Below are 12,478 nucleotides of genomic sequence, written 5' to 3' on the forward strand. Positions count from 1 at the left end.
TAGATGCAATGACAATGAGATTCATCTGGACAGCTTGAGGGCAACGACATGAAGATGCATTCTAAAGGGAACAGCACCCTGATCTTTCTCCCAGGATTATGGGGTGGAATGCCATAATGTAATCTTTATTACAGATATGCTAATAACGTGTTACATTAATTTGGTGCAGTGTGACGAGTGGTATGGACAATTCTTCCAAGTGTCTAGAAGTCGTTTTTTACCATGACAATGCCAGGCCACGTGTTGCCCGTTCTGCTGTGAGCAGCCTGTGTGACCTAATCGTGTTACCATGGTCTGCATTGTCTTCAGACTTCTCTCGTACCGAACACATCATGGATGTCATTAGTCAACAATTGCAAAGGAGTTCACCAGCAACAAATCTTGATGTCCGTGTACCTTCAGTGTGACAGAACGCTCCTCAGACAGCTATTAATAGCCTCAGCGATAGCATGCCAGAGCATGTAGGTGCGAGTATTTCTGCATGTCACGCTGATACTCGATTCTGAGTAGACCACGATGTATTGACATTTTGTTTCAATTTTTTCATATTTTGCATATCAGTAACAGGTTTATCCATCCTGTGGTCTCCATAATTCCACAATTTTTCTTTCTGTGTTGCAACATCAATACTGAGGATTATATAAGCTTAGTCTTCTGGATGTTGGTCAGATCAAAAATCTGTTATTCAGTATAAATAGACATTGTTCTGATTTTACATAAATATATTATGAGAAGATGATAATTATTTATTATGTTGCAGATAGAATTTTTTATATGATCATTATTTTGTGAACTGCTGCAATTAAATTATATTATTTTTAACATTTTTTTTTCTCATTTACTTGACAGGGTACAGAGTATTATGCTAGAGTTTATGCTTATAACATGAAGGGATGGGGAGCTGCTGAAATTTCAAACCCACCTTGTGCAGCGCCTTCAAGTAAGTTGATCATCTACAATATAATCATTATAAACCTACTATCACACTGACCTTTAGTAATTTCAACCAAGCCCAGACTGACTATCTTCCCAACCGAGCAGATTCCCAGAGGGCCGCAACACTCAATTACATGGGAGGCCACCAGCCCTGTTTTAAAGCCGCTGGCCCTTTACATTTTCTGCACACTGCCACTGTCTGTGCGCGTCTGCACACACAACGCCACCGCAGTGCACACAGATCCACTGCCAGTGCTCTGCTCTCCTTTCCCCGTGTGGCAGTGTGATGTAACTGCAGCAGTCTTAATGTATCCTATCGTATGCATATAAAGCAGCCTCATTTTATCTCATTTAATGTATACAGCATAATAAAGTGTATAATATGGTGCTATGCTTATGTATATGTAATTATTTATATATTTATATATATACAAGGTACCATGATTGCACTTCTCCTGTCCTGTATACTGGGTGTAATTCTCAGTATCTATATTATTCTGTATATATACACTGCACAGTACCACTTCTCCTGTCCTGTATACTGGGTGTAATCCTCAGTATCTGTATTATTCTGTATATATACACTGCACAGTCCCACTTCTCCTGTCCTGTATACTGGGTGTAATTCTCAGTATCTGTATTATTCTGTATATATATACACTGCACAGTACCACTTCTCCTGTCCTGTATACTGGGTGTAATTCTCAGTATCTATATTATTCTGTATATATACACTGCACAGTACCACTTCTCCTGTCCTGTATACTGGGTGTTATCCTCAGTATCTGTATTATTCTGTATATACACTGCACAGTACCACTTCTCCTGTCCTGTATACTGGGTGTAATCCTCAGTATCTGTATTATTCTGTATACATACACTGCACAGTACCACTTCTCCTGTCCTGTATACTGGGTGTAATTCTCAGTATCTATATTATTCTGTATATATACACTGCACAGTACCACTTCTCCTGTCCTGTATACTGGGTGTTATCCTCAGTATCTGTATTATTCTGTATATACACTGCACAGTACCACTTCTCCTGTCCTGTATACTGGGTGTAATCCTCAGTATCTGTATTATTCTGTATACATACACTGCACAGTACCACTTCTCCTGTCCTGTATACTGGGTGTAATCCTCAGTATCTGTATTATTCTGTATACATACACTGCACAGTACCACTTCTCCTGTCCTGTATACTGGGTGTAATCCTCAGTATCTGTATTATTCTGTATATATACACTGCACAGTACCACTTCTCCTGTCCTGTATACTGGGTGTAATCCTCAGTATCTGTATTATTCTGTATACATACACTGCACAGTACCACTTCTCCTGTCCTGCATACTGGGTGTAATTCTCGGTATCTGTATTATTCTGTATATATACACTGCACAGTACCACTTCTCCTGTCCTGTATACTGGGTGTAATCCTCAGTATCCGTATTTTTCTGGATATATACACTGCACAGTACCACTTCTCCTGTCCTGTATACTGGGTGTAATTCTCAGTATCTGTATTATTCTGTATATATACACTGCACAGTACCACTTCTGCTGCTCTGTATACTGGGTATAATTCTCAGTATCTATATTATTCTGTATATATACTCTGCACAGTACCACTTCTCCTGTCCTGTATACTGGGTGTAATTCTCAGTATCTATATTATTCTGTATATACAGTATACTCTGCACAGTACCACTTCTCCTGTCCTGTATACTGGGTGTAATTCTCAGTATCTATATTATTCTGTATATATACTCTGCATAGTACCACTTCTCCTGTCCTGTATACTGGGTGTAATTCTCAGTATATGTATTAGTCTGTATATATACTCTGCACAGTACCACTTCTCCTGTCCTGTATACAGGGTGTAATCCTCAGTATCTGTATTATTCTGTATATATACACTGCACAGTACCACTTCTCCTGTCCTGTATACTGGGTGTAATTCTCAGTATCTGTATTATTCTGTATATATACACTGCACAGTACCACTTCTCCTGTCCTGTATACTGGGTGTAATTCTCAGTATCTATATTATTCTGTATATATACTCTGCACAGTACCACTTCTCCTGTCCTGTATACTGGGTGTAATTCTCAGTATATGTATTAGTCTGTATATATACTCGGCACAGTACCACTTCTCCTGTCCTGTATACTGGGTGTAATTCTCAGTATATGTATTAGTCTGTATATATACTCTGCACAGTACCACTTCTCCTGTCCTGTATACTGGGTGTAATCTTCAGTATCTGTATTATTCTGTATATATATACTGCACAGTACCACTTCTCCTGTCCTGTATACCGGGTGTAATTCTCAGTATATGTATTAGTCTGTATATATACTCGGCACAGTACCACTTCTCCTGTCCTGTATACTGGGTGTAATTCTCAGTATATGTATTAGTCTGTATATATACTCTGCACAGTACCACTTCTCCTGTCCTGTATACTGGGTGTAATCCTCAGTATCTGTATTATTCTGTATATATACACTGCACAGTACCACTTCTCCTGTCCTGTATACTGGGTGTAATTCTCAGTATCTATATTATTCTGTATATATACACTGCACAGTACCACTTCTCCTGTCCTGTATACTGGGTGTAATTCTCAGTATCTGTATTATTCTGCATATATACTGCACAGTACCACTTCTCCTGTCCTGTATACTGGGTGTAATTCTCAGTATCTATATTATTCTGTATATATACACTGCACAGTACCACTCCTCCTGTACTGCATACTGGGTGTAATTCTCAGTATCTGTATAATGTATATATACACTGCACAGTACCATTTCTCCTGTCCTGTATACTGGGTGTAATTCTCAGTACCTGTATTATTCTGTATATATGCAGCGCAAACTGCCATTTCTCCTGTTCTGCATACTGGGTTTAATTCACAATGTATTCTCTTATTCTGTATAAACACATGATACAGTACCACTTCAGCTCTCCTGTATATTGGATGTAACTCCTTGAATCTGTATTATTCTGTTTTTACATAAATGGCACGGTCGGTACCACTTCTCCTGTCCTATATACTATGTGTAATCATCAGTATCTGTATTATTCTGTATACATACACTGCACAGTACCACTTCTCCTGTCCTGTATACTGGGTGTAATCATCAGTATCTGTATTATTCTGTATATATATACACTGCACAGTACCACTTCTCCTGTCCTGTATACTGGGTGTAATCCTCAGTATCTGTATTATTCTGTATATATATACACTGCACAGTACCACTTCTCCTGTCCTGTATATTGGGTGTAATTCTCAGTACCTGGATTATTCTGTATATATACTCTGCACAGTACCAATTCTCCTGTCCTGTATACTGAGTGTAATTCTCAGTATCTGTATTATTCTGTATATATACTCTGCACAGTACCACTTCTCCTGTCCTGTATACTGGGTGTAATTCTCAGTATCTGTATTATTCTGTATATATACACTGCACAGTACCAATTCTCCAGTCCTGTATACTGGGTGTAATTCTCAGTATCTGTATTATTCTGCATATATACTGCACAGTACCACTTCTCCTTTCCTGTATACTGGGTGTAATCATCAGTATCTGTATTATTCTGTTTATATATACACTGCACAGTACCACTTCTCCTGTCCTGTATACTGGGTGTAATCCTCAGTATCTGTATTATTCTGTATATATACACTGCACTTCTCCTGTAATGCATACTGGGTGTAATTCTCAGTATCTGTATTATTTTGTATATATATACTGCACAGTACCACTTCTCCTGTCCTGTATACTGGGTGTAAACCTCAGTATCTGTATTATTCTGTATACAGTATATACTCTGCACAGTACCACTTCTCCTGTCCTGTATACTGGGTGTAATCCTCAGTATCTGTATTATTCCGTATATATACACTGCACAGTGCCACTTCTCCTGTCCTGTATACTGGGTGTAATCCTCAGTATCTGTATTATTCTGTATATATACTCTGCACAGTACCACTTCTCCTGTCCTGTATACTGGGTGTTATTCTCAGTATCTGTATTATTCTGTATATATACACTGCATAGTACCTCTTCTCCTGTCCTGTATACTGGGTGTTATTCTCAGTATCTGTATTATTCTGTATATATACACTGCACAGTACCACTTCTCCTGTCCTGTATACCGGCTGTAATTCTCAGTATCTGTATTATTCTGTATATATACTCTGCACATTACCACTTCTCCTGTCCTGTATAATGGGGGTGTAGTTCTCAGTTTTTGCATTATTCTGCATATATACACTGCACTGTACCCCTTCTCTCCTGCTTAATACTGGGTGCAATTCTCAGTATGTTATGTTACTATTACTGTTGAGCATTCCGATACCGCAAGTATCGGGTATCGGCCGATATTTGCGGTATCGGAATTCCGATACCGAGTTCCGATATTTTTGTGATATCGGAATCGGAAGTTCCCAGTGTATGGTTCCCAGGGTCTGGAGGAGAGGAGACTTTCCTTCAGGCCCTGGGATCCATATTCATGTAAAAAATAAAAATAAAAAATATGGATATACTCACCCCTCCGACAGACCCTGGACCTTAGCCGTGCAACCGGCAGCCTCCGTTCCTAAGAATGCAGTGAGTGTACAGGACCTGCGATGGCGTCGCAGTCTTGTGATTGGTCGTGTGACCGCTCATGTGACCGCTCACATGACCGCGACGTCATCAAAGGTCCTTCACTCACTGCATTCTTAGGAACGGAGGCTGCTGGTTGCACCGCTAAGGTCCAGGGTCCGTCGGAGTGGTGAGCATATCCATATTTTTTATTTTTATTCTTTATTTTTCCTCTCCTTCAGACCCTGGGAACCATCCAGGATACCTTCCGATATTTGTGTCCCATTGACTTGTATTGGTATCGGGTATCGGTATCGGTGATATCCGATATTTTTTGGATATCGGCCGATCCAATCCGATACCGATACTTTGGAATATCGGAAGGTATCGCTCAACACTAGTTACTATCTTTAATGATCTTTAGGAGAAAAGTAAGTAATATTTTGTCATGAATTGCTATAACTGTTTTGATATAGTTCTAAACTATCCACAATTCCTGTTTTGTGTGTTTGAGATGATAATTTTCATAATATGTTAAAGATGGGTATTGTATTATTACATTGAGTCTAATGGTAGGGTCTGATGTTGTCGTCTTCATGCAACTTAAATCTTCCTCACTTAAAATATTTTTATTATTATTATTATTATTATACATTTTTATAGCGCCATTTAATCCATGGCAGTTTACATGTGAATACGGAGAAAATATAGACAAATACATTAAACATGAGCAAAAAACAAGGCACACAGGTGTTAGGGTTGGCGAAACGCACCAAATATAAATATTAGAAGTAGTAGGTGCGTTCGCAACCTGGGGTCCACCGTGCAGGAGAGAACCTGCTGCTAGTAAACAGATGGCACTATATGGCGGTATAAGTGAACTCTGTTACCTCACAGAGTCACTTTATGACAAGAGAACGCTGTGCCCTGTTAACTTCACAGAGGAACACAACTATAAACTAGAGCAAACAGTGGTCATGCAGTCAGCAGCACGCACAAAACTCCTCACCGGAGATACCGGTGCTCTAGGGGCTTATTTCAGCCGGGCCCTGAATCCATACACACAAAACTTCTCAACAGAGATGCCGGTATTCTAGGGGCTTATTTCAGCTGAATCCTCAAACCACATGCACATGACCACACTGGCACTGAACACGTAACATAGTTGATACTAGCGCATGGCCGTGCGGCCATGCAAACCTTTTATAGTTGCAGCAACTTCACGACCTTCCAAGAGGACCAATGGAAGCTGCTACAGGACCTGCGCATGTGACCCCCGACCTCCAATGAGACGTCGTCCCTTGGGCATGCTCAGTAGCAGAAAAGCAGGACTTAGTCCCAAAAGCATGTGCTCACCGAGGAATAGTGCTAGTTACAATGTCTGAGCCTGGAAAGGCAGCAGTAACCATCCGCACAGTATGAGGCTGAGCCAGATGCTGGGACCGACATCTCTGCTGAGCAGACTCCACTGTGGCTGGAGGAGAATGGGAGACCACAGCAGACATGGTTCGAGATTTCGCCTGTGCAGTGGCGGGAACTCGACCCCTCACATTACCCCCCTCCTCCTTGAGCCTTGCTATGCTGCAATGAGCAACGGAGCCCGAATGTGCTCCACAGGTTCTGTCCTTTGGACCGTGACTCTTCCAGTCCACCAGATAGTATTTTTTGCTGCGTACCACCTTGCACCCCAAGATAGAATTCATTTCATACTCATCCGTGGATGAACCCAATGTCCCGGCAGAAGACTCAGAAAACCGGGACATATAGATGGGTTTTAAGAGGGAAACGTGGAAGGTGTCGGTGATACCAAGGCGCAGAGGAATAGCCAAGAGGTAGACCACAGGGTTAACCTGTTCCAGAACCTTGAAAGGACCAATGTAGCGAGGCACAAACTTAGTGGACTCAACTCGCAGCCTGATGTTATGGGCGGAGAGCCACACTAAGTCACCAAGAGCAAAGGTCGGAGCGGGGTGCCGGTGTGCATCAGCAGAAACCCTCATTCTCTCCTTGGAGGCCCGGATGGCATCTTGTGGGCAATCCCAAATGTCACGTGCCTCCACTGCCCAGTCTGCCACCGTAGAATCGGTGGATGACATGGGCATGGGCACAGGGACACGCAGATGCTGGCCATAATTAAGGAGGAATGGGGTCTGCCCGGTGGAGTCGGCTATGATGTTGTTCAAAGCAAATTCCGCCCAAGGTAGCAAAATGCCCAGTCATCCTGACTAGCAGAGACAAAATGTCGCAGGTATGTGACCAGGGTCTGGCTGGCCCTCTCTACCAATTCATTCGTTTCAGGATGATATGCATAAGAGAGATTCAGTTCTATGCTGAGTAAACAAAAGAGCTTTCTCCAAAACCGAGACGCGAACTGGGGACCCCGGTCACTGACAATTTTGTCAGGCATGCCATGTAGATGGAAAGTATGTTTAATGAACAATGCTGCCAAGGCCCGTGCAGAAGGTAACCATAAGAGCGGTACCAAGTGCACCATTTTAGAGAAATGATCAGTGACTACCCAGATAACGGTGCAGCTAAGAGACTTGGGTAAGCCTACTACGAAGTCCATCCCGACCATCTCCCAAGGCCTGTCTGCCACCGGCAGGGGGTAAAGTAGCCCAGCAGGCTGTTGCTGAGGATTCTTGGTGCAGGAGACACATGTCCGAATATAATCCCCGATATCACGAGCCATATGCGGCCACCAGTATGTCCTCGCCAGAAGTTTAAATGTCCTCTTGGTCCCAAAATGTCCACCCACCCTGGATGAATGAGCCCAAGAGAGAACCTCTGATCTCAAATTAGAAGGCACAAAAGTCTTTCACGGGGGCACAGACTCTAGCAAAACTGGAGACATGGTTCTCAGGCTCTCTGAAGGGACAATAAGCCGAGGCTCCTCCTCCTCCTCCTCAGATGACACTATGGAGCGAGAGAGAGCATCGGCACAAATGTTATTCTCCCCGGAGAGAAAATGAAGGGTGAAATGAAACTGGGAGAAGAACAGGGACCATCTGGCCTGGCGAGAATTCAGCCGCTGGGCTGTTTGCAAGTACACCAAATTCTTGTGGTCAGTAAAGACTTGGAAGGGAAAACGAGCTTCCTTCAGGAGGTGTCTCCACTCTGAGAAGGCCAACTTCATAGCTAGCAACTCCCTGTCCCCAATGGAATAATTCCTTTCTGCTGGTCAGAAGGTCTTGGAAAAGAAGAAGCATGGATGCTTCTGACCTTGAGCATCATTTTGGAAAAGGACTGCTCCAGCACCAATGGAAGAGGCATCCACCTCCATTATAAATGGCTTATCTACATCGGGCAATGTAGGATGGGAGCGCTAGTGAAGGGTGACTTAATGGGGAGAAAGGCCTTGGAAACCCGCTCCGACCACAATTTGGGATTGGCTCTCTTCTTGATGAGGGCAACAAAGGGAGCTACCAAAGTTGAAAAGTGTATAATGAACTGGCGATAGTAATTAATGAACCCCATAAAGTGCTGCACCACTTTAAGAGAATGGGGTTCCTGCCAGTCCATCACAACCTGTAGCTTGGCAGGATCCATAGCCAGTCCCTGAGCAGAGATGATTTGCCAAGGAAAGGCAAGGACTCCTGCTCAAACACACACTTCTCCAACTTGGCATAGAGGGAGTTTGCCCATAAGAGGTCGAAGACTTTGCAAACATCTCTCCGGTGGGAGTCAATATCTGGAGAGTAGATGAGAATATCATCCAGATAGACAATGTCCAAGGTGGTGAGCATATCCCGGAAGATGTCATTCACAAAGTCTTGGAAAACGGCTGGGGCATTATAGAGCCCGAAGGGCATCACCAGAAATTCATAGTGCCCACCCCTGGTTTTAAAAGCCATCTTCAATTCGTCCCCCTCACGGATGCAAATCAGGTTGTAAGCACCCCACAGATCTAACTTAGTAAATACCCTTGCTCCCCGTAGCCTATCAAAGAGCTCAGATATCAGGGGTAGTGGGTACTTATTCTTAACGGTGATGGCATTAAGACCCCTGTAGTCTAAGCATGGACGTAGTTCTCCACTCTTCTTCTGCACGAAGAAGAACCCAGCACCTGTAGGTGACACTGACTTCCTAATGAATCCTCTTGCCAGATTCTCTCGGATATACTGGGACAATGCCTCCATCTCCGGAAATGACAACGGATAGACTACACCCCGGGGAGGCTCTGCACCAAGCGAGAGGTCAATAGGACAGTCATAGGGACGGTGAGGCGGAAGGGTCTCCGCAGCCCTTTTGGAGAACACGTCTGCATGGGGCCAATAGTTCTTGGGGAGAGAGGAAAGATCTGCAGGTACCTCAGTTGTAGCAACTGGAACGCACTCCCTCTGACATCTACCCTCACAGGATTTACTCCATCCCAGAATTTTCCCTGAGGACCACTCTATATGAGGAGTGTGGCAGCATAGCCATGGTATCTCCAACAGGACCTCATCAATTCCCTCGGGTATGACACGTAGGGAGATAATCTCCTGATGAGATGGAGACATGGAAAGAGTAAATGGAATGGTTTGGTGTGTAATATGTGAGGGTAGTGTCAACTCATTTACCACTCAAACGGTCACAGGCCAGGTGAGCATCACCAGGGGTATTGCGTGTCATTGGGCGAAAGCAGATGACATAAAATTTCCCTCTGCCCCGCGGAGTCCACGCAAAGCTCTACCATAAGAGTGGATGGGCCTATGGTGATTGTCCCCTTGAAGGACAATTTAGAGGAAAATGTTGCCGTGTCTAGTGTACCTCCTCCAACTACCACTAGATGCTGACGTTTTCCCGACCGCTGTGGACACTTGGAGGCAAGGTGTATTGACTGCTGGCAAATATGACAGACCTTAAGTGCACAAGCGGTCCGGGACTTAGAACCCGCTCGTGACACCTCCAGGGCCTCATGTGACTCAGACCCCAGGACCGGAGATTTCAGAGGTTTGGTGAAGGTGGGAGCCAGCCGAAATCTCTGCCTACACTGGGCTCGCTCCAACCCTCGCTCGGCAAAACGAAGGTCGATGTGAGTTGATACAGCTATGAGCTCCTCCAGTGTGGCTGGAATCTCCCTAGTGGCCAAAGCATCCTTCACATGGTCAACCAGCCCCTCCAAAATACCGGGATGAGGGCTTTATCAGGCCACTCTAGGTCAGAAGCTAGAGTCCGGAAAAGGACAGCAAAATGGCTGACCATGGAGAAACCCTGAGTCAATGCCAGCAGTTTGAGCGACATATCATGGGTGACTTGAGGTCCCAAAAAGACCTGTTTCAGAGTGCTCAAAAACCGAAGAGCACTCTGCACCAACATGATTGTCGCGCTCCCGCAGCGGTGTAGCCCACTCCAACGCCCTGTCCGACAGAAGAGAGATTATGAATCCCACCTTTGCCCACTCTGTGGGAAAACGTGCAGCCAGGAGCTCAAGGTGTATACCGCATTGGCTCACGAAACCCCTACAGGATTTACTGTCACCAGAGTATCTCTCTGGCAGTGGGAGGTGGGATAAGGTCAGAACAGAGGTGGCAGTGGGAAAACCTGCTGCAGCCACGCTAGCAGCCTAAACAGCTATTGCGGTAACATCCACAGCTGAGGTTGCACGCTCGAGAGCCGCCAACCTACCCTCCAGCTGCTGGATGTACCGCAAAGATTGCATTTCGTCCGCCATTTACAAGCCAGACCCTGGCGCTAGTATTATGTAAGGGTTGGCGGAACGCACCAAATATAAATATTAGAAGTAGTAGGTGCGTTCACAACCCGGGGTCCACCGTGCAGGTGAGAACCTGCTGCTAGTAAACAGATGGCACTATATGGCGGTATAAGTGAACTCTGTTACCTAACAGAGTCGCTTTATGACAAGAGAACACTGTGCCCTGCTAACCTCACAGAGGAACACAGCTATAAACTAGAGCAAACAGTGGTCATGCAGTCAGCACAAAACTCCTCACCGGAGGTGCCGGATTTCAGCTTATTTCAGCTGAATCCTGAAACCACATGCACGTGACCACACTGGCACTGAACATGTAACATAGTTGATACTAGCGCATGGCCGTGCAGCCATGCAAACCTTTTATAGTTGCACCAACTTCACGACCTTCCATGAGGACCAATGGAAGCTGCTACAGGACCTGTGCATGTGACCCCCGACCTCCAATGAGACGTCGTCCCTTGGGCATGCTCAGTAGCAGAAAAGCAGGACTTAGGCCCAAAAGCATCTTCTCTTTGTGGAATAGTACTAGTTACAATGGCTGAGCCTGGAAAGGCAGCAGTAACCATTCGCACAGTATGAGGCTGAGCCAGACGCTGGGACCGACGTCTTCGCTGAGCAGACTCCACTGCGGCTGGAGGAGAATGGGAGACCGCAGCAGACATGGTTTGAGATTCCCCCTGTGTAGCGTTGGGAACTCGACCCCTAACAGAGAGTTCCAGAGTATGGGGGAAGCACTCAGATTCTACTCCTAATCCAACTGCAACCTGGCTCCACTCCCTAGAAAAGCTCAACATAGACCATTGAGCTAGGGGTTTGTTTGGATGACAAGTTAGGCAGACACCAAAGCACAGACCAGCCTTCCTATGTTTTGGAAGAGCAGAGGAAAGCACCATTGCCTTTTGTCTCTTGCAGGGTCCTTTGACTTTTGAGGCTGCAGAGTAAGTCGAATGTGATTTTGTTGGAGAGGGCTTACCACAGACACATGCTTGTGCACTTTTTTAGCACTTTGGTGTTAGTGGATCGCCCCCACGTTAAGGGCAATGGGGTACTCGGTAACGGGTCTGTCTCTCGGTTCTGGGGATGTCACGGTGGCCCGACCCGGTCCGTGGCCCTTTGAGGGACGTCGAGTAAAAGAGTTTATAGATAAGGGAATGGTTCGTGACGCCACCTGTGGTATTCGGTCAGGGTGACCGACGCTGCTTGGGGTCCGCTGGGGTGATGGAGTGGCAGCTAGATGGTG

The 12,478-nt window shown here is 44.8% G+C and overlaps 1 protein-coding gene across 1 annotated transcript in view; it reads left to right on the forward strand.

The window, feature by feature from the left end:
* Window positions 1-12,478, forward strand: part of ANKFN1 (ankyrin repeat and fibronectin type III domain containing 1) — a 1,096,304-nt gene that overhangs the window by 694,464 nt on the left and 389,362 nt on the right. Inside the window, exon 7 of the mRNA XM_077257596.1 lies at window positions 850-940. Coding sequence (XP_077113711.1) covers window positions 850-940 — 91 coding nt within the window. The remainder of the gene's footprint in view (window positions 1-849; window positions 941-12,478) is intronic.

Source organism: Ranitomeya variabilis, chromosome 4 (assembly GCF_051348905.1).
Source record: "Ranitomeya variabilis isolate aRanVar5 chromosome 4, aRanVar5.hap1, whole genome shotgun sequence".
In the NCBI taxonomy this organism is placed as follows: domain Eukaryota; kingdom Metazoa; phylum Chordata; class Amphibia; order Anura; family Dendrobatidae; genus Ranitomeya; species Ranitomeya variabilis.